Consider the following 24208-nt stretch of genomic DNA (forward strand, 5'->3'; position numbering starts at 1 on the left):
ATCTATAAAAAAAAAGACACAAGTGAAGTAAAGAATGTAGCAATAGCGAAAGTAGTAATTGTTGCTTTACGGATATTATAGAAATTAGGCAACACCAAACAGCATTTTGTAGCGGTTTATTACGAATTTAAAAAAAAAACATTACACGTTTCAATATCTCACATGAATATAATGGCATGACATGTACACTGCAGTAGTAAAATATACGCAGTAGCGCAGCAATTTCACACTTAAAATGTGGTGGAAGTCTCACGTTTTAGATTTGCTGTAACTCTAAAAGGGAATAAGATTTAAATAATGAACCGAAAAATTAGAAGATAGATACCTTCTTTGCCATATCAGCAAGGATTTCGGCCATAACTGCTCCAGTTTGTTGCACCAGGTTATAAAAAACGCCGTTTTGGTTTTGTAGTAACAAATGCGGATGATCAAATTCCACGGCGACGCCCATATCCATAACTAGTACTTTATCCGAGTCAATTATTGTATTTAGTCGATGAGCTACGGTAAGAACTGTGCAATTAGAAAATTGTGTACGAATTGTTTCTTGAATGAGTGTGTCGGTTTCCATATCCACATTCGCCGTGGCTTCGTCCAAAATCAAGATTTTATTATCTTTAACAATGGCTCGCGCTAGACAAAGAAGTTGCCGTTGACCCACACTAAAGTTTGAACCGTCTTGGGATATTTCAAAGTTTAAACCTGCAAACCCGGGTTAACAATTTATAATCGCCGTCCCCTATACCTGATGGCAAGTTAAGCACAACGTCCTTTAATCTCACTTCCTCCAACGCTTTCCAAAGTATCTCATCGTCATATTCACCGAAAGGATCTAAATTATTTCGGATGCTGCTGGTAAAGAGAACGGGATCTTGCGGAATTATGGACATTTTCGCCCTTAGATCGCGTAAATTTAAGCTGCAAATATCTACATTGTCAATCGAGATTGATCCATCTATGTTGACCAGACGGAACAGTGCTGCAATTATGGACGATTTACCGGCACCCGTTCTTCCAACAATCCCAATTTTTTGCTTTGAACTTATTGTCATATTCAAATCTTTCAAAGCGTACGGCGCGTACTCGTTGTATCTTAAATAGACATCCTTAAATTCAATTTGACCGCGATCGGGCCAAGAGTTCGGAGGCACTCGATTGTCTTCCTCTTCTCTATCAATCAGATCGTACTCCGCAACCCTTTCCACGGAAACCATAAAGCTCTCCGCATCTGTGGCTTGTCTGACACCCCATGGTAGCTGCGCCATTAACTGTAACGCTTGAGATATGATTAATCCAATGTTACCACCGTATGAATCTAAAAGTATACATTCACATTCGAGAAGCTTCACAACGGTGGTACCTGCATTAAATGTGTAGTACAGAGTTAGTACGACAATATAGACTACGTTTAATAAATCCATCCAGTACGCAAACGCTCTAGACACTATGGCAGCCATATCTAATGCGCTAGTGTGGATATCTTGATGCCGATAAAATTCTTCTGTTAATAAATCTTGCATACCAAACGCTCGTATGGTGGCCAAACCATGTAGAGATGCATTTACATGGCTATACAGTGGTCCTCGAACTAAAAATAAGTAATAAACAATGAATCAGTAGAATAAAGACAATACCTTGTCCCTCAGCTCTAAGAACATTTAAATCCGTAGCCAAATAAAATCTTCGTAGGAAGTTTAACGTTGCCACTACTAGAAGAGTGGGAATTATAAACCATGGGTTTACAACGCAAATAACACAAAAAACACCCAAAATGGCCAATACTGTGCGTGTGGCAATCATGATTGCGTTAGGTAGAAGTTCATCAATTGTGGCCAAATCCTTTGAAAACCGATTGAGGATGACACCCGACGAATTTAAGTTAAAAAAACCTAGAGTCGCGTGTAAAACGTTGTCAAACATTCTTTTGTGAAGGATTCTTGAAGACGTAGCTGTCAGTTTAACAAAGTATAGTGATCTGCATACTGTAAGGATGAGCGCGGCAAGTATAATGCTGCAGTACACATACAAGTAAGCACTGCGTTGTTCTGGAAGAATTCCATAGTTGTGCTCAACGTTTACCCTAAAGTACAACATAAAGTTAAAAGAATATTACCATGTAACATACCAATAGGCTAGGAAGTAGTAGGAACTGCTAACTGAGAGTTGAACTAAAATAAACAGTAGGACAGGTACCATGAGTATGACACAATCTTTAGATGCAAAAAAATAATCTTTGTAGGTGCGGAACGTGATTAATCCAGTTGTTAATCGTTCAGTAGGCTGTTTACTGGCGGTATGGGCAGCTTCATAGCGTGCCATAGTTTCATTTGGCGGGTCCTCTGCATTCATGTCAGTTTCTTGTAAGAAGTGCACGAAATCAAATCCGGAGTTTTCTAATTCGCTTTTTGTTCCCTTTGTAATTAAAGACCCGGTTTCCAGCACCATGATTGAGTTTATGTGTTTGAGATACTGCAGTTGGTGAGTAACTAACATAACGGTCTTTCCTTTAAGGAACGTTTGGATGCATTGTTCGAAAATTTGTTTGCCAACTTCAGTGTCGACTGCCGACAGAGGATCGTCTAGTAAGTAAATGTCTGCTTCTCTATATATTGCTCGGGCCAAATTGATTCTAGCTTTTTGTCCCCCACTTAAAGACGATCCTCTTTCTCCGACCACCGTCTGATCACCGTGCGGAAGAAGTTTAAGGTCCCTTTCCAAAGCGCAACATTTGATAACTTGATCATACCGTGAGTGATCCATCTTGCTTCCAAATAAAATATTCTGTTTGATTGTAGAGGAAAATATCCACGCAACTTGAGGTGCGTAGCTAATAGTTCCGCTAACATTCAAGCTTCCGGTTGTCATTGGCATTTCACCCAGAATAAGACTCAATAAACTCGTCTTCCCGCTAGCAATTGGACCGATTATTGCATTTAAACTTCCGCTTTCTATTTTGAAGTTTAAATTCCTTAAAATGGGCATTTTGTCCCAAGCTGCTGTACCGTTTGTAATACTTATGCTGCCTTTCGGTAGAGTCGCGCTAGTTTTCCGCTTAATTTCATTACTAAGTAGAAAGTCGGTTATTCGGTCAAGCGATACTAAAATTTCACTTAAAAATATCATACCTTGCGGCAAAAGAAAATTTAAAGTTACGCCAAGTATCGCCAACAATGTGGTTACTATGAAAACAGATTTGGGATTAAAGCTTTGATTCAAGAAAACTCCAGATGTAATTGTAATAAACAATGACGTTGAAATAAAGACGTCAAAAATTAAGGTAGCGCTTTTAACCAACAGGCCAAATTTTGTGAAGTTTATTTCCATTTTTCGTATGTTCAGGATAGTAGTCGAAAAGGATTTTTCCCACGCGTACATTTTTATTACGCCTATTCCTTGTATTATTTCATTCATGAAGCGTAAACGTTGATCTCTCATCGTAGAGGCCTTCGAGCGGAATTTAGCGACCAATTGTCCAAATAAAACTGAAACAGATGTTAAAAATAGGTAACTTAACAGTAATAGAGTAGCAGAAGGGATGTTAGACCATAACACCATTTTTTGGCATGGTTTGAAATCATGGCATGAAACTTTGAAAGAGAATAGTCGGAGCTTGTAGTAATATACAAACACCTTATTTATGGTCTCTTTCTGTTCTAGTTTATGTTATATAATGACATATCCTACATTATAATTAGCAATAATTTCGTTAATATTGATCCATCAGTTAGTTCCACCTCCAAGGAATGGGGAGCACTGGCTACGAACCTTCGACAACTTCCTCTTAGCATATACACAGACTCAACAGGGAAGACTTGTCCCTTTTTACATCCAGTAAGTGGAATTTTTAAGAAATAAGAAAACTGTTGATGGAAGGGATCATCCAAGAAAGCACTTCTCCATAGAGGGGTCAAGTTTTAATCACGAAAAATGCAACTCATAAAAAGTGTCTTGTAATTGATTATTCGCAGACTAGATATACGCTTCTGGATACGTATCCCCTTCCAAATATGGAAGAATTAGTATCCAACATAGCGAATTATCGCATATTTAGTGCTTACCATCCGCTTTCGAAGCAGTCGGAACCCTTTATCAATTTCGTCGAATTCCTTTCGGTGTAACCAATGGAGTGTCAAGTTTTCAGAGTTATTGATTGGATCATTAGAAAGGAAGCATTGGAAGGTACGTCTATTTGGATGATATAACCATTTGCGGCAAAACTTAAAAGGAGCATAACAAGAAGCTCGAGATATGTTTGGCAGCCGCTGCCAAATATGGGCCCATTTTAGTTATTAACAAAGAGAAAACCAAGTTCTCTCAAAATACAAATGATATCGTGGGTATCATATAAAGGATCACATAATCAAACCGGATCCTGACCGCCTTGATTCACTTATTAGTATGCCACCGCCACATGATTTGCGGTGTTTACGAAAAGTTATGGGCTCCTGTACCTACTATAGCACATGAATACACAAGGTTTTCGGAAAAAGTCCACACTATCAAACATGAAAAAATGTCCATTAGGGAACAAACTTGTACAACGCTTTGAAGAGCTTAAATCTGATATTGCAAAATCAGCTATTAACGTTATAAATTATAACGTGCAGTCGAAACAGATACTTCGGATTATTCCATAGCGGCAACCTTTCAGAAACTTTTCCAGTACTTTATTTTGTTCGATAAATAGATCAAACCTTTAGAATAAACGGTTTAATTCAACAAAATATTGCTAATAACAATATACGATATGACATTATAAAACATGCGGAGAAAGCACTTCGCTACATACATTCTCAAATCAAATGAACATAATTTTTAAACGTATAAGATAATCGTTTTCTTAGTAAAACATTACGAGGAAATATACAATTAAGTTTAGGTTTGATATATTATTTATTATTATTCTATACATATTCCTTATTATTTTGGCAGGCAGCGAAATTAGTTGCCTCTCACAGAGAGAGTCACAGTCCAAGGACAACTACAAAATGTTTTTGAATATTTAAAAAGGCGTGTTAATTTATGCATTGAGAATGATAAAATTCATTTCCACATTAATGCGACAGGTTTATAAGTATACAAGGAAACAATGCTAGTTCTATATTTCTTTCAATTTTCGATTCTAATAGCATTAGTGCTTCAATTATTTTGAAATTTTTTTTCGTAAATTGTACAATCCACTTTTTGTGTCTTTTCCATGAGTTGGGTGGGCACTGGACAGTTTGAGAAAATTGTTCTTTGAATGTGCTACTATGCAGATTATTTTTCTTAAAAATTGTTTTATTATTTTATATTAATTTAATGATGAAGTTTACATTGAGTTTTATTGTTGATTTTAGTACTTAATGAGAGTACTTTCGTTCGATTACGGTTAATATATTTTTATTGTTAATTATTATTTTTTTAAAGAGAAACAAATTCTACGCATAATAAAAATAATTCGAAAATGTGTTTAACAAAATACTGATTCATTTAAAAAAGCAACTTTGCCATCAAAATCTACTTTTTGACGCATCCGGTATATTTTTTATTTAGTGCAAAAAATGCACAAGAAAAAATAATTATATACGTGCGAGCATTTTTTTAAACCCAACGTTTATCACGTATCATTTTATAGACGGGGGAGTGTTATTTCTCAAAATATAAATAAATGTCTAATTTTGAACTTTAAATGCATTTAGCATAAAATTTCATCCGTAGCAATTTTTTTGAATAAAATGTTTATAAAAAATATTAAATCAGGGATGGAGGAGGCGAGGTGCCAGATACATTTTATATCGTACGATTTCCATGTTCGCTTAATCCATCTGTTTAATGTGAGTGAAGTTGCATGGGTTAGCGTTAGAGAAATGAGGTATACTTACAATATAATGGAATAAACAGCACAAACAAACCGACTCCAAAGATTGAGGAAACACCAACCTCTCTGTACATTAAGCTCGTCACAATAATTGCTTGAAAAGGGGCGGCCCATAAAAATTGCGAGGCAAACACGAGTTTATCGAACACGTTAACATCATTAGAAATCAAATTCAAAATTTGTCCTGGAGTGCTTTGCTTCAGAGCATTTTTACTAAGCTTTAGTATCTTCCAATAAATCAGATTACCACACACCACACGAATTCTGAATGCCAAATTAAATGATGCGTACAGGACAGGATGCATAATAAGTGTGTGAATAAAAACACAAGCAATCACACAAGAAGCGTAAATGTAAGGCTGCCTCTCATTTTCCACATCAGTATAGCACAAAATAAATTCTCCCAAAAAGAAAGCTTGGAGTGGTCTAAAAAATGAGTGCAATATTTGTATTAAACTGTACCTTGTAAATTACCTCAAAATTAGTTCCGCAAGAAAAATACCTGCGCCGATTAACAAATAATCCTTCAGAAATATCTTCGTGAGCAATTTAATCAGGGAAGGTTTGCGATTAGCTTCGGACGCAACTTCTAGTTCGATTTTCCACAAATCTAGGCCTATGGCTCCTAAATTGGATGATTTGAGTTCAGAGTGTATTTCAAAAACGTCATCTTCAGTTATTGTTCTTCGATAGCCTTTGAAAAATAGCGGAAAGATGTAGCTGAAACAATTACGTCCATGTATTGAGTATTTAATTGTAATTAATAAATAATAAATGTTCCTTACAATAACATTAAATAATAAATATGTAAAACTACCGCGTACCTACATAATTTTACTTTTTTGTTACCAACCTTGGTTGGATGACAATTAATTACTAGATTACTTGAATTATAATAGTGATAACGACTCCGTGTAATTTAAATTGTAGCACTTACAAAAGCCTTGTATTAAAATGAGTGTTTTTCATACGAGAACAAATTTCTTCACTGTTAATGTGAAAATGTGCTTTTTGTAAATTGTTGACGATTACTTTTTTAACTTGTTTTTTTATACCAAAGCTTGTAGATCGGTTAACCAGGAAGGTTTTTGATAATTAGTTTAATATTAAATTTGTTTTACGTTCTTTATCAAAATTTATTGGATGCTTTGAGTTTGGTTACATTTTTGAGTTCTTTCGTCAACGCACGGATACGACGAATTTGAGGAGGAACAATGATTTCAAGCAGAAGCACTGTACGGGAATTGATTTCACAGGTCCGGAAATTATTGTGAACGTTTGATTCAAAATGGTATCTAATTTACGAGCGGGAAATTATTGGAGAAATTGTCAGAAGGAGAGGCAAAGTGCGCCAAGGGGTTAACTACATTGCTCCAAAGAGAAATTGGCACAATAATTAAATTCACGAGACGGTTATCATTGCTAAAGTCAAAAACAACTGGTCTCAAGGTCGGTTATGCAAAACTAATAACAGAAGCGTACAAAGGTGCAAAATTCGAGAATTAAATCAGAGTGCGATGAATACACCACTAACGAAAGCAAGCGCAAAAGGGCGCTGAGTGTACAAAGTATGAAAGTGTTCAATTACAGCAAGATCACCCAAGAAGCATGACAGGCGCCTTGAAGACAAGCCAGGATAATGAGGTGAAGACATTCATGATGGAAATCCTAAACGAGTTAAGCAAATCAGAAAGGAGCAACTTGAGAAGAAATAAAAGTTATGGAAGAAAAAAAAAAAAATCCGTGGCGTTTTATTCCAGTACCATTGCAGCGCTCTATTTCCATATTTTTTAAAAAGAGCGGTATTTCTCCGGAGAAGTAATTTTCTGCGTTGTATTTGGTGGTCGATTAGCTGTATGAATTTGAATATTAATTTTTCTTAAAGGAAGGTAGATATTACTGAAGAAATCGACATATGAGAACTATTTGTTTAAAAAGATGGCTTGTACTTTATTCATTGATAAGAATCAAGTTGACATTTTTTTCTAAAATATTTTTTGCAATTTCTTTTGAAAGTAAACTACGCTAAATCCAGTTTTATGGCATACTTGTAACAGATACTTTTGAAGTATACAGGGTGATTCCTATAGTACCTGCCACAGTTTGGGAGCGTGTAGGTGGTGCGTAGGGGAGTATTTTGATATAGGACACTTGGGGTCGGAAATCTAAAATAAGGGTGCCAGAGCCAAATTTACCTTCTGGAATTTCGCAACCCAACCGGCCGGCGGTGCACACGGAGCGATCTCAGGCGGGCGATGTGTGGCTGACACTTGATCAGAATTTTGTTTAAACCCACGAAATCCCGAGTTAAATTACATGAAACTAAGTGCGAAATATCAACCACAAAAAATACCCTGCTGGGTCTGAGCTCTAGTGGCACAGATTTAATAGTGTTTAAATCTGTGATAAGTGGTACATATGATAAGACCATTCCACGTTGAGATTCAAGATTGTCAAAATGATGGTACACACGTTTCAAAATAAATACTAGTGTTGTTATGGTAACGTAATACACCCGATTTATCCAAATGCATTTCTCTTTCTTCTTATTTATCAGACGGCAAACTACGATTCTTGTACTCACAAATGGGATTTATTTATAATTATATGTATATGAGTGGGTGTCGGTGAACGATTGCAAAATCCAAACGTTAATTTGAATTTGAGTTCCAGGGCCTTCTGAACTTCTTTTTTTCCACTTCCGTGTGTGTATCTGTATCTAGATACACTGACGCAAATATATCTAAAAATATGTCTAGATACAATTTTTTAAGTGTATCTGTATCTGTATCTACTATCTAAATACTCAAAGAAAAGTATCTGTCACAACACTGGTGAAATCCTATATTAAAAAACTCGCCTTCAATGAGACTTTATGGTGAAAAAAATAGGGGTGTTATTTAAAAAAAATTATTGATGACGTCGTAGATCTGTCAAATATGGCTCAAACATTTTCACGAGCACTTTTTTATTTTGTTACAGGTGTTCTGTAATTGGATTTTTGCGATCTGTATTATTTATACTGAATGTGATATTGCAACACTCGCATACGATATCGAAATATTTGATATTTCCCCTTTATTTTGTAGATTTATAGTTTACATTTATGAAAATTAAATTAAAAAAACATTAAAAAAATTCACAGATTTCGCAATCCTTGCAACCATCGTAGACATTGGAAATGGTAACCGTATAACCTATAAAGCCGCAAATAACCCTTATGCACACGGAATAACCTTGCTCCACTCGCTCGCAAGCTCTCTCGTGTCGCAAACGTACACTTTCTGAATAATATGCGGCGTAACATGTAACAAATAAAAAAATTGGATTCCACAAATGGAAAAGTTGGATTGCCCATGCGTAATTAATAAAACCGGACATGTATATGTCCTTTGTAACATACAGTTTTTGGTCTGTAACTTGGTCCGATAGTCTATGTAACTGAAAAACAATAGCGACCTTTCTTATATCCTTAAAAACATGAGTACCAATTTCCAAAGCGATCGGACTTTTCTAAACAAAAAACTACATTTTGAAAGACGGGTGCCTGGAATTTTCATGATTCACCATAATTTATTTATTTATTTTGAACGTTGTCCCCAAATTATCTATAAAGCACTGCACTTAATTATCTGGTTTAAGATGTAGGTGTGATTAGGTACCTATAAGTGATGGTGAACGCTAGAGTAAATGACCATTACACCGTTTACTGATTGTCGATCGTGTGTGAAGCTGTTCCGCACCATTAAAAACAAATAAACTTGCATTTCAGTAAACAACTGAACAATCGGTGCTTATTCATTCATCCGGACACAAAATCACAAATGGAATGGCTGTTCTTATCGTCAAATTCAAACTGAGACACCATGACAACGATTGTTACAATGCAACAAGCTTTGTCATGGGTTGACTTAACGTTAAGCATTGCTTAATTTGTACTAACATAATTAGAAAAACTGTAAAATCTAACTTTATCGCGGAAAAAATGCTAATTCATCACGTGGGATGAGTAGGTATAACCAGTATTTTTGAAGATTATTTAAAATACTTATATCAATAGATACTTACAAAAATGTTAAACGCGATAGTATATGTGCATTCTGTTTTGGATTAGGGGTATTCCCAATTCTTCGCGTGGCACTATCCTCCATACTAAATAGTGTAATGGAATGATATAAATGTTAGGACCGGGAAGTTGATCTACGGTAAAACTCCACGTCTTCGCATTAATTTCCGAGATTTTCGAAACCTCCTCTCCTACTTTGGTGTATATAACATTTTTTTAAAAATTATCACTAAATGTTTATTTTTCCATCGAGGTCCGTGTATATTCACGTACACACACAAGCACACTGGTTGTTCTAATCACTTTGCGAACTAACTCGATAACCACTAATTACCATCATAATAGTTTGGAACATTTCCCTAGGCCTCCTAAATTAATTAAAGAAACTAGATACCGAACAGAGTGATCAATTGCTTTTATTACTGAGACAGTCTCGGTTAATAGAGTAACAAAATGTCACATTTTTTAATTGGTATGCGTATATTTACATAAGTTAGCATAACGGAATGAGTGTTTTTCATAAATTAATAAACTAACACATTTGAATAGGAATCCAATAAACACCTAATTATAGAAATCTTGACTTTCGCCCTAGCAAAGCAAACTGATGTTTTCTAGAGCAGTAGGTGACTGTTGCAAGAAACGGCAAGCTGCATCGCGTGTTAATGAACTTGAGGCTATAGTCGCCATTCTGCATTGCTTTGTTTTGGTTGTTTTTATGTTAAGTATCTACTATAAAACTGATCAAATTTAATAATATTGTCAATCTATTGTCAGTTGTAGCTTTCCTTTGTCTAGCCAGAATGAGGGATAACTTATGGAATACAGTACAAGTACTTATTAGGCCTTCAAGGTCGGTCGTGGATAACTTATTTTTTTTATATGTTCAAGTTGCAAAAACTACTAGCATTGACCTTCACGTCGAAGGTAGCTAGGACCAAGGAGGAAAACAAATAATCTTTAGATTCAACTATATGGAATGAAGCATATCCTGTCTACCATTGTAAAATGCATCACTTATTCAACTGAAAAAATCAAATGAACTCTTTTGTGCTGTACAAATTTGATCAAACTTATCAAATTATGGTGGTGGCGGATGGTGGTATCAATAACAATATGTTCCCTATTCGGAAAAAAATTCTGTTAAAAATACAATTCAAAATCAGGTTAGAAAGTTGCCCTGGACCGGACCACTGTGTATAAATGCGCCCGCGTACTCCCCGTATCGGTGTAAACTGTGTAGACTTCCATATGTGCATACAGAAAATTACAGTTTACTAAAAATTCATAATTTAAAAATAGATATGCAACGAATGTGTGTGTTTTAGAAATTCAATGGTTTTAGCATTGCAAAGAATAGTTTATACAAGACGGTAAAGGGATATTTTAACCAGTGAGTGAAAGATATTGACGAATATTCACGAGGTGGTTAGTTTCCGTTTATCGTCGTGTATAATACAAAACTTTATTTTATAGCAGAAGCCATATAAATCAGTGTAACGCTTCCGATAATTGTGAATTTAATTTAGAGACGTCAAAAATAGCAAGCTTAGGTTCAGTGCAGTCGCGATCGTTGCTATAGAAACAGAATTATCATATGTTCTAGACGTCATTTTATATCGTGCATTTGAAAAAGGATGACAGATGTCATTAGAATGCACAGTCATGTTTCACTTTATCTATTACGGTTAAAGTGAGCACTTCTTACGGTTAAAGTGAGCACTTCTTACGGTTAAAGAATGGCTTAGCCAACTCATTGAAACCATTGAAATAAAAGATTAAGGAAGGAGGGTTACATACATATAAGTAAACGTACGCTTGTTGGGATCCAATTAGGCTTCTCAATATGGCCGACTTTAACAATTAATTGATATTTACGGTAAAGTGAAACATAATGGTTAGCTGTAAATCGTATAATATATAAGTCAAAAGCTACAGAAGGTCGCTTGGTATGTGCGTTGGGTGGTTGGGAGAAGATATCTTGTCGTATAAGTGTGTTTCTCCGATCATGGCGATGTAAATGTTGTAAATACGGAGGATGTGTTTTAGTTTCTTTGTGCGTATCAACCGTTTTATTGCAGCAGGGTGGTAGTGTTCTTCCTTGTTCTGGGGTTATCCATTGTGGGGTGTGCAAATGTCGCTGCAAGTCGCCAGCATTAGTGGGACAGTATGCTATGTTCGAATGTGTGTGCGGCGGCAAGTCGTTCAATCCATCCCAGGATTTTGTGGAGGTGGATGTCGTATCCTAGAGATGGTGTGGTCTGATGTAGTGCGCATTAGCATTGTGGTGGCTGGGCGGGGTTTGTGATGTGTCTGGATGCGCAGGCGTCGTTGACGAATGGTGCTGTTGCCGGTTTCTTGGGGCGGGTTAATTGCGTGAGTGGTGCAGGTGCTGCTGGTGGAGACATTGATGTTGTTAGTAGGCGTGCGATCCCGGGGGCGGTTGAATAAGATGGGTGTGCCGTGATGGTCAGTGGCTGTTGTCAAGTGATCGTGGAAGCGCTTTTCTTTTTCTTAGACCTCTTTCTTCGCTTTCTGACTGTCTGCTATGGGGCTGCCCGCTCGGTTGCTGCTGCCTTGGTGGGCAAAAATGATTCGTCGGGGGGTCTGTGGCGTTTGTTAACTGCGGCAAGGAAGGATGCGCAACCCCGGTAGTTTGCGGAATGGGCCCCGGGGTAGTTTGCGTAAGTGGCCCTTTATTCTTGCTTCCTCCTGCAGTCCGACGCCAGGTGGTTTTAGCACAAGAAACGCATCAGGGTGCAGATCCGCAGTTGACGCTAGAGTGGTCGAATCTGTGGCACGCGAAACACTGTAGCACTTTGCGGCTGATACCGTAAGACGGTAGCAGTTCCGTGATGTCTTAGACCTTGAAAGCACCCTGCAGGTTCTTCAGTGTAACGAAGAAAGCGTGCTCCTTTCCCTTATACTGAATCTTGGTGGCATGGGTGAGATTGAATCCGCGACCCTTGATGTTCTCGTCGGCAGTGATGGAGATTGCCAATCCCCTGATTGCAACTTTCTACTCTCTTTCAGATGGCAGCGCGTAGATATAGAACTCGTTCCGTTGGTAATCTTGGATTACGAAGAATTCATCCAGCTTGTTGGCGGTGATGCGGTCTCCATTTCCTATGACAACGACGTTGGGTGATGAAGTTTCATATCCCGCCGACGTCGGGGTAGCTTGGCCTGTCGCGACATGGCGGCAATGGTGGAAGATGTAGAAGCGCATGGCGTATGGATGCTGGTGGTGGTTTGTACTCCGTGTTGTAAGGTCAAGCGTTAATTGATTTAGGTCATAGTGCACAACCAAAAAGAGGTCTCCAATCCGACTACCTTCCTTCACGTGACTAAATAGATTACTGTCTTTAAGTGGGCATAAGACAAAGGTCCAATTTGAAAAAAGATTAAGTTGAGAAAAGCACTATTTTATTACGTATGTAAGTACATTTATTATCAATACACAAATTTCTTTAACCCTTACGGTCACTCTTCTTGCTGTGCCTTTTGGTAACTCTAAAAAAAATGTGAGGTGCTGCTTATTACAATAGGTGAAATAATACCCTTCTAGCAATGTCATTAAGCGTGTTGGCCATCACTTTCTCCGTTTGTTGAACCAAATTGTAAAAAAACCCGTTCGTGTTTTGCAGTAACAGGTATGGATGATTAAATTCAACTGCCAAACCTCTATCCATAACCAGAACTTTATCACAGTCAATTATGGTATTCAGCCTGTGAGCTACAGTGAGTACCGTGCAATTTGAAAACTTGTGCCTTATGGTTTCCTGAATGAGCGTGTCGGTGTCAAGATCTACGTTTGCCGTTGCTTCATCCAAAATTAAAATTTTATTGCTTCGAACGATGGCTCGCGCTAAACAAATTAGCTGGCGTTGACCTACACTGAAGTTCGACCCGTCTTGAGAGATCTCACAGTTTAAACCTGTAACGTGAACCACTAGCTATCAAAAATGTAAAAGGTGATAAGTGTACCAGAAGGTAAACCGTTTACGACGTCTTTAAGTCTTACTTCCTCCAGCGCCTTCCAAAGCACTTCATCGCCGTATTCTTCGAAAGGATCCAAATTACTTCTAATAGTACCCGTGAAGAGAACTGGGTCTTGAGGAATTATAGACATCCTTTTCCTCAAAATAGGCAAATCAATTTTGCAGACATCAACTCCGTCAATAAAAATAAACCCTTCGTTGTCTACCAGTTGAAATAACGCAGCAATTATTGAAGATTTTCCCGCACCCGTTCTACCCACAATGCCTACTTTTTCCATTGGACGGATAGTAAAGTTTAAATCTTGTAAAACATAGGGCGCTGTATCAGAGTACCGCAGAAAGACATTTTTAAACTCTATCTTGCCAAAATCTGGCCACGAATTCGAAGGCTTTTTGGTCGCACCTTTGCCATCTCGCTCTTTTGAAATCGAATCGTATTCAACGACTCGTTCAACAGAAACCATAAAGCTTTCTGCATCTGTAGACTGTCTTACACCCCATGGCAATTGAGTCATCAACTGTAAGGCTTGTGATATTGTAAGACCAATATTAACGCCAAACGAATCTGTAAGAATAACATCGTTATTAAAGTCCCTAAACGTTTCATTGCGAAAGATACCAGCACTAAATGTATAAAATAGCGTAATAACGATGATGTAGATGACGTTTAACAAATCCATCCAATAAGCGAACGCTCTGGATACTGTAGAAGCCATATCAAGGGCGCTGCTATGTATATCTTGATGACGATAAAATTCTTCTGTTAACAGTTTTTGAACACTAAATGCTCTAATTGTACTTAAACCTTGTAAAGACACATTGACGTAACCATATAGTGGCCCTCGAACTAAAATTAGATTATGAAAAAATGTCTTAACAAGGAACCTATCTATACCTTGTCCTTCAACCCTAAGTACATTTAAATCTGTAGCTAAATAGAACCTTCTTAAATAATTTAATATAATCAAAACAAACAAGGTAGGGATAATAAACCAGGGGTTTACTATACAGATAACGCAAAAGACACCGGTTATACTTAAAAGTGTACGCCCAGCAATCATAACAGCATTTGGTAGCATTTCATCGATTGTCGCCAAGTCCTTTGAAAAACGATTTAAAATAGCACCCGATGAATTTAAATTAAAAAAGTTGATAGTCGCATGCAAGACGTTGCTAAACATTCTATCATGAAGAATTCTTGCCGATGTTGTTGTTAGATTAACAAAAGAAACAGATCTTAAAGTGGTGAAGATTAGGGACGCAAGAATAATAGTACTATACACATATACGTAAATGCTCTGCTCTTGCATTATACTCGTAAAGCCATCAGCGTGTTCCTTGTTTACCCTAAAACCAAACAGATAAGTTATGGTGGTATCAATTACAATCACTGTTACCAGTAGGCCAGAAAGTAAGACGCGCTGCTCATCGCCAATTGTACCAACACAAATAGTGAAAAACACATCAATAGTATTGTCCAACTTTTCGATGCGTAGAAATAGGCTTTGTAGGTGTGATAACTGATCATTTGGATTCCGGTGGGTTTCCCTTGGATTGGTGCTTTCGCTTGATTGAAACTGGTTGAATTTTGAACAGTAGGCTCTTCGGTTATATCGTCAACTTGATCACTATCTCGTAAGAACCTCACGAAATCAAAACCTGAATTTTCGAGGTCACTTTGCGAGCCTTTGGTGATAATCGTTCCGTTTTCCATTACCATGATTGAGTCGACATGTTTTAGATATTGCAACTGGTGAGTTATTAGCAAAATTGTCTTGCCCTTTAGAAACCTTCGAATACAATATTCAAAAATGTGTTTACCAACTCGAGTGTCGACTGCCGAAAGCGGATCGTCCAACAAGTAAATGTCGGCGTCTCTGTATATGGCGCGAGCCAAATTAATTCTGGCCTTTTGTCCGCCACTCAATGAAGCTCCTCGTTCTCCAACTATTGTTTTGTCGCCATTCGGAAGGAGTGATAAGTCTCTTTCCAAAGCGCAACATTTAATAACATCGGCGTAGCGTGATTCGTCCATTTTGCTACCAAACAGAATATTTTGCTTTATTGTTGATGAAAATATCCAAGCATCTTGCGAAGCGTAGCTAATAGTACCATTTATACTTATAGCTCCAGATTCCAATGGTATTTCGCCCAAAATAAGATTTAACAAACTCGTTTTTCCACTAGCAACGGAACCTATTACAGCGTTTAGGCTTTCGCATTCTATCTCGAAATCAATATCTGACAAAATATTGCGGTCGGAATCTTTTTCCCATCTGGAGGTAGCTTGTTGAATCACGATAGTACCTTTGGCTCCAACGTTACGCGTTACTGGTAATACCTCATCACACAAAAGGAAGTCATTTATGCGGTTTAGCGAAACAAAGATTTCGCTTAAAAATATCATCCCTTGAGGGAAGAAAAAATTTAAGGTAAAACCTAGGGTCGAAAATAAGGTGGTAACAATAAATACAGAGGAGGCGTTTAGTTTTTCGCCTAGAAGCACACCGGATAGCATTGTGAGAAACAGCGCGGTTGAAATAAATACGTCATAAGTGATCGCTACGCTTTTAACATAAAGTCCTAATTTGATAAAGTTTATTTCTAGTTTTCTGAATTTGAAGATCACTTTTGAAAATGATTTTTCCCAAGCGTACATTTTTATGACATTTATTCCTTGTATTATTTCGTTCATGAAACGCAAACGATGATCTCTCTTCAAGGAAGCTTTTAATCGAAATTTTGAGGCCAATCGTCCCAATACAACTGAAAAATTTTTGATAAAATAATGAATGGTAGTGCCATTTGATCAACAGTGTTAGAAAATGTATACTTACAATATAACGGAATAAATAAGAGTAGTAGAGCTAAGCCAAAAAACGAAGCAACTCCAACTTCTCTATACATCAATCCCAAAATAATGAAAGTTTGCAGAGGTCCAACCCATAAGTACTGCGATGTGAATACCATTCTATCAAAAATATTCACATCATTCGAAATTAAGTTTAATATTTGTCCTGGAGTTCTTTGATTTAATGCCTCTTTGCTAAGTCTTAATATCTTCGAATAAATAAGACTGCCGCAGATTACTCGAATCTTGAATGCCAAGTGGTGTGACGCGAGAACTGCGGGATGTAGAAAAATCGTATTACAAAAGACACACACGATGACACCACACGCGTAAAAATAAGGCTTGCGTTCTAGGTTCGGGTCGGAGTAACACAAAATAAATTCTCCCAAAAAGAACGCCTGGAGTGGTCTAAAAACTGAACACATGGATGATGAAGAAGTAGTACTGGTGCAATTACCGTGCAAGTAGTTCGCAGATCACAATGAGAGCACTGATTGACAAATATTCCTTTGCCAGCATTTTGACTATTAACTTAGGCAGTGAGGGTTTCCGCCCATGTTTGTATGTACCCTTAAGTTCTTCTTGCCACAGATCTATTGCGTTGTTTCCCAAATTCGAGGACCTTAATTCAGAATGCGGCTGGAAAACGTCTTCTTGGGTGATATTTTTGCGGTATCCATACATAAATAATGGCAAAATATACCTATAACAAGTAAATTCTTACAGTTAATAGTTGGCTAATTTTATTCGAAAATGAGGCTATTGTATTGTTCTGAAATTTTGGAAAAAGATTTCCTGATAGTAAGGGGATAGAGGGGATATACAAAAAAGAATAAAAGCATACTTTCAGGCAAAGAGTTCTTCAACCTTAAGCTTTCCGTTTAAGATATCTAATTTAAAAAAAATGTGTACTTACTTAAGTTCAATTCAAAAGAATTCAAAAGAATAAAGACCGATTATTATTTACCCTAGCGCCAGGCGTTAGAAATATTTATGTACCGCGCTATTCACTATCCCTCTTGTTGGTTTGTTTGTGTTGTTATCTGTAACAGACAGAAAAGTGTCCTTCTGAGCTCAAAAGGCCGTTACAACCAGAGGTTAAAGGTAATTTTTATTCCTACCCCTTAACGCCTTCAAAGAAACCTACGTTCTAAATGGTAAGTCTGTTTTTTCGACTGCATGCGCACATTAATCGGGTACATGACAGTGGAAAAAGAATAAATAAATTTTTGTTTCATGAGATAGAGTAAGGTGTCAGGGTATCGCAAAATAACTTTCTTTGGTAATGTACACGAGAAACTATTATGTTTTAGTAAAAATAAAATTAAAAAATAACGACATTTGTCACGTGATATCAAACGCCAATCAGAGCGCGTGACGTCATTATCCTAATCCTCTGTGCGTTTGTAGAGTTTGTCTACGTTTTTTAATTTAGTGCTTGCTCCATTTTATAGTGATTATATTATCCTAAAGTTTAGTTTTTAAAACCAAATAAGAATGGAAAGTGGGTGGTATACGAATGCTGATAGCAGCAAATCTGACAAACATTGATGAAATGATGTTGGGAATATTTCTTGCATCAAACACAGATTTTTGTTCATCAAAAAACTGCCATAAGTCTTGTAGGTTTTTAAGTTAAGTTTAGTTTTTTAAAAGAAATGTAGTTATTTAAGAGGAATGTGTAATTAAGATGCTTTGTTTTTAGGTCATCGAAGCTATCATATGGAGATGATTCAACAAGCTATGTGCACTTTTAAGAGTTTTCTGTTACGAACATTTTGTAGATAAAGGTCTAAACTAGGGTCTAAATTTATAAAGTTGTTCTTAAAACAATAATTTTTTTTGGAAAAACAGTTTTTATGGCGGGCACTCTTATGGAACCTTACATTGGGTGCAGTCGAACAGAAGACTCTGGCAACTTATTCACAGTTAAGTCAAAATTTGCCCGCAACATACGGTTCACGCAAAGCTCTATGCAGTTTCCTTAGTTGTCGACGAAGAAGACAATTCTTTTTGCCCTACCATCAAGCTACTTTTACAACCCCTCAGAGTCCAAAGGAGTACTAGTGTCGATAAAGTCTCCTTTATCACATTTAACAAGTCATGATCTAGTCCCATTATTCGAAACTCTATCGGCAAATGGCTCAATCGCATTCGGAAGTTATCCAAATTGTCGTCTACCGCACGCCTCAGAAGTTAACGTACGTGAAAAATGTGCTACTCATGTCAATATAGTTTTCTATATTACGTTTAATGATTAATCGTCGAAAACGGTTTTGGATTTCTCTACTCCATGAAGCATTTGAATGATACAGCATCCTTGGAACCAAATTTACCCGCTTGGGATACTTAGCTGTGCCACAGAAAAGGTGACTCCTGAGCCCTACACCACGACAAAGTGTACTCCATGGTAGGGCACCACTTATGGTAGTTATAATTCATCACGAAATCTTTTAAACTAATTACGCTGGGGTGATGTTTTTATAATTGTCAGGACTGTGACGTCACAGACGCCGCAATGACACAAAACAGCGTTTTGGCGCTAGAATAAAAATCTACAATTTAAATTGCATAAATTTGCAGTAATATGATTTATTTTGCTGAAATATCATATTTTAAAGTAATAGTAGAGGTACACGAACAGTTATAACTGGTTTTAAAAAATTTGTCATCTACCTTATTGTCAAGATTTTTCTTGGTTGAGCTATAAACTACCGAATGCAAAAAGAACGAGCTAAATATCTTATAAACTCTAAGAATGGGTAAGGCCTCGGCCGGACGGACGGAGAAAGTCGCCTTCCAACAGGAGTTGGATTGCGCTAAATATATAAATTAAACCTAATTTCATTTCACCAAATTAAACTGAAAATAAACTAAACATTGCCAAAACATAACTAAAATTGATCGAATATTATCCAGTTTTGGGTGTGAGACAAGCCAGACACCATGTTTCGTTAGAGAATAACAAACATAACAAGAAATTTAGTATGTGATACAATAAAATTAGTATTTAAATAAACAACATTTGCAACTTAAACAGTAGTATCGAAATGAGATCTTAAATATTCCTCTAAGCTCTAGAAACAGTGTTTTAAGGCACGTTCCTTGACTAGTTTTTCAAAAATATATAAACCCAGTACTTTCACTTTGTTAGGTCAATTCTGAAAGAATTATAATGGAAAGGTAATTAGAATAAAAGTGCAATAAACTACTGGATACAATCCTTACGGACGATACACAAAACAAAAAAATTGTGTGTTGCCTGTCATTGAGCATCCTACATGAATTAAATTTTCTTACAGAAATTATAATAAAGCAGCAGAAATGGTACATTTGAGCATTTACTCGCAACAAAAGGAAAATGTATCCCCATAATATATTAACGGTTGAACGCCACTGGTTAGGTGGAAGTAGGTACGTTAGCCACAACCGCCAAACGTTGGGCTATGTCACAGAATACATAAGACCTTATTACCGTATTCTGTGGGCTATGTTTAGCAATAATTGTCAAACACTACATTCGGCAGATTGTGTAATAAATAAAAAGTAAAGTGTGGGAACTTACGAAAATGTGAAGCGTGAGAGTAGATTGGCATTTTCTCTGGGATGAGGAGTATTGTTAGTTTCACAATTGACTTCCATTTTCCAATCAATAATTTGTAGCCAGCTGCATTCTACACTGAAATGCGTTTCGTAAAGAAGGTTGCCTATAAAAAGAGCTTGTAAGCCAAATTCTAAATATATGAAATGGAATAAAAAACTAAACGTAAAATAACGGTAATTACCTTCTAATTTATAGGTACCATTTAACCAATCAATATTAATTAAAATACTAAATAAACCTTTACATTGCCATTCCATTCGAGGGCATTATTATCTCCAGATTTTGAATCATAGATAGACTTAGTGCTTGTTCACAATGGACATAAGCGTTACAAAAACATAACAGATACATAAAACATAATATTGACATAAGACATAATTTTACGCAGGTGGAGAAAGTGTTCACAGTGACCGTAAGATTATAATTATCTGCGTAGGCGCAAATCCAAAATTTAAACTCGGCAAAACGTCAAGAACATAGCAATATTATTTGTGGTGTATATGTGTGTGTCACTGAGATGGATGGAAATTTCAACAGTTTTATTGCTTTTACTGTTAAGAAGACAGAGAGACAAAGTTGTTACAAAACAAAAACGGCGTTGGTGGGTCAGACCTATAAATCGAGACCGAGAGAAAAGGGGAGAATTTAAGAATTTAAGCGTGTCTAGAAATGAAGCTGCATGATGAAGAATGGTTTTTTTCATACACCAGGATTATTCGATCACCTTAATAGGTCTTTTGTCCCCTTTATTAAACAATTAGGGTTTTAATCGCACCAAACTAATCAGTAATTCGACGTCTATATGTTTTCCATGCCGTGTTGGATATAATCAAAGAACAACACACGAAGGACCAAACAACACCAAACTATGAAATAATGCGCCAAAAACTGTGTGCCAATTTAAAAATAACCAGATTATGTTGGCAGAAGAGATGTCATCGACGTTAGACGTAGTAACTGAAATGTCAAACCAACAGCGCAGTGCTGCATCTTTGCACCCAACAGAAATACACCTAATTCCACTAGATTTTTCATAAAACCTACGTAAAGTTGAAACCGACCCAACTTTATGTATTTTTTATGTACCCTTTCGGTAGGACATAAAACATACGCAAACATTTACAAAAAAATAAAAATTATGTAATCATTGTGAACACCTACGTTGGTTTGCTACTATTCAACATTATGAATTATGCATCTGTTATGTTTTTGTTACGCTTATGTCCATTGTGAACAAGCACTTATACATATATGCTTACGTGACTCGGCTAGAATGATGACCATTACTTACAAGTTACAATGACAAATAATAATAAAATTTAATTGCGTTTGAATAAGAAATTATAACACCAAGAAGGTTTTGGAATCTTTGGCCAACGTATAGGTCGAATAGTTAAATTTCAAACGGAAAAACAAATGTGTTGTCTCTCCCTCTAAGTTTTCGTATCAACGATTCCAGCAAGTAACCGAATTCGTCTTGAAGTATTATCGCATAACCCACAATCAACCTGCAATTGGTGGTGGAGTTGTCCCAGCCTATGTGGAAGATTCACAGATTCTTCAATCTTTTATTCTTAATGTCCCACGCACATGTTAAACAGCCGAATTGTCAGTAGATATGATTGGCCATTGGGCGGGCATTGACATTCTCGAGGATAGTATGCAATGCAGTGCGGAGAAGAGCATTGTCTTGCCAGAAACATATTATCCTCCAACTTCCGAAGAAATGGAACTGTTCCATTTCATTTCATTTATTTATTCGTTGTTGCTTTACCTTATAGTAGGTGGCAACACCATGTCCCTAATACATACAAACAATAAACTTAGCACAAATACTAAAATTACAAAATGTATAACATATTAAAACAAACCGACACATTTAAAAAACACATTAAAAGATACATTCTAAAATTGTGACGAACATGCAATAAATATTTTAAAAGGTTTCAAATGTTTAAGTATTCATTTAGGTGATAATACGCTTTTTCTACTAGAAAAGATTACTCATTACCAAACCATTGGCCCATGGTGCCTTGCGGGAGTAGAAGGCGACGAAGATGTGTTTGTTTGTGGGATGCAAGACCTTGAACCAAAATGAGTCTTATCTTTTGTTAAATGAGGAAATGTTTTATATGGTCATATGAATAATAAGATTTACGGAATACCATATGATTAGGACTCCTTCCTTGTTACGATATATGGCATACACTGTACATGGTCCACCCCCTCTTACAATACCTTTGACTCTGTTTTTAGACAAACATCTCCAACAACGCCTTCTAGGTGTTGCATTTATATACGACATCCATAGAGGTAAAACAATGCGCGGGTAAGAAGATTGAGGTGTGATCAACAAAATTTTGGTTAAAAGAAAGCCGTGGAAATTTTAGGTCACGTCTAATATTAATTTTAATTAGGTAGACACAATATGTACTTACTTCTGCAGTAAAACTATTCTTGTCACTGAGCCAACTCTGAATCAAGATGTTGTTTTTCGGTCGTTACACATTAACCTTGGTTTGGTACCTTTACTTAAAAAATGTGTTGTAATTTGTAAATATACAATCGGTAAAGGAGCTTATATTAGCCTTAATAATAAACAAAAGGCGTGTGACCGTCATAATAATTTGGTATTCTTGTGTAATGTTCCAAAAATGACATGCGAATTTTGGTTCATGGCTAGTACTCGTGGATTTATTATAGTAGGAGAGCTGGTAGACATTTTTGGGTAGGTACCTATTTGAGGCACGCTGAAAACTTGTCCCATGCTTCGCCAATAATATCGAAGCACAGAATTGCAGACTGGCTGAGGGGTAGCGCGGCATTTCGAAATTTTTACATCTTTAAATTTAATATTTAAGGAGTGATAAGCCAGATCATTTAGTGGGGTCTTGCTTTGTCAGGCGACTTGAAAGTTGGAAAATATGTATACTGGCCGTCATAAATACATGAACACCCAGTATGTACTTTAATCAATTTTGATGAACTTTTCAGGAGGGACAATCAGGAAACAATGAAAATTTCAACATGATACAATTACAACTAATTCAAACAACCGTATGTCTAGATCATCTACTATTGCTTCCGCATTCAGACACTTGCGTATTGCGAACGTTTTGAATTTGCCAAAACCAATAAAACATTCCTGCATCCAGAGCCGGATCTACTTATTTTGCGCCTCGAAATCCGCCTCCCGCCGACAACCAGTTAAAATTAAAATCATTTTATACCCCAACCAAAATTATATTTTACTCTTTACAGAAAAGTGTTAATACGGTTTTCTTTCTCCTAATTTACTCAAGATTGAATTAATAGCAGATACATTTTTTATATTGTTTATGAGACTTATAAAGTGTTATTGAAACAAAGTATAATATTATATCTGTTGTTTGAATTACAAACAAATAACTGGTTAGTTTTTAGGGAAATTACTCGTTTTTTATTAATATTTCCGCATCATTACATCAAACTGAATCGTGTTTCAGAGAAGTCGGAGAATCTAACGGTTACGTGACGTTATTAACCCCCCCCCCCCCCCCCCCCAAGTACGATCATGACTTCAACTTCAGTTTCTTAAGTGGTTATCTTATTTGTATGTTATACTGTCATTATTTCCCAAATTTGGTTTTTTGCCACCCCTAAAAATCTGCCGCTATGGGCCCGGGCCTGCATTTATTTAGGTAGTTTTGATGTAAAATTGATTCCATGCTATAGGACACTTTCAGAAAGTACCTACCGCAATGATGTGCATACACGAACTTATAAATTAAGATGGACTGCTGATTAAACAGTTGCATAGAGGTAGAAATGGCCCTAGCATTGGCGC

General features: G+C 36.6%; 1 protein-coding gene across 8 annotated transcripts; it reads right to left on the minus strand.

Moving 5' to 3' along the window:
• Positions 1–101: 101 nt before the first annotated feature.
• On the minus strand, positions 102–22856 carry LOC116170305 (probable multidrug resistance-associated protein lethal(2)03659). 8 transcript variants are annotated; one of them, XM_031486590.1, is made up of 11 exons: positions 21624–22272; positions 20564–20681; positions 20344–20485; positions 17236–17481; positions 16765–17186; positions 15325–16693; positions 14823–15274; positions 14547–14774; positions 13914–14492; positions 13487–13863; positions 13336–13439 (listed from the first exon to the last, which is right to left on the minus strand). In XM_031486590.1, exons 2-11 carry the CDS (start codon positions 20637–20639, stop codon positions 13410–13412), a joined length of 3921 nt encoding a protein of 1306 aa, XP_031342450.1. In that variant the 5' UTR covers positions 20640–20681; positions 21624–22272; the 3' UTR covers positions 13336–13409. The 8 variants fall into 8 exon arrangements, with proteins under 8 accessions (XP_031342451.1, XP_031342454.1, XP_031342450.1 ...); XM_031486591.1 differs by lacking the exons at positions 13336–13439; positions 13487–13863; positions 13914–14492; ... (4 more) ...; positions 17236–17481; positions 21624–22272 and adding exons at positions 102–273; positions 326–702; positions 746–1315; ... (3 more) ...; positions 5865–6286; positions 6335–6580; XM_031486592.1 differs by lacking the exon at positions 20564–20681 and having other exon boundaries at positions 21642–22272.
• Positions 22857–24208: the final 1352 nt, after the last annotated feature.

Source organism: Photinus pyralis, unplaced genomic scaffold (assembly GCF_008802855.1).
Source record: "Photinus pyralis isolate 1611_PpyrPB1 unplaced genomic scaffold, Ppyr1.3 Ppyr1.4_LG5, whole genome shotgun sequence".
NCBI classification, from domain to species: domain Eukaryota; kingdom Metazoa; phylum Arthropoda; class Insecta; order Coleoptera; family Lampyridae; genus Photinus; species Photinus pyralis.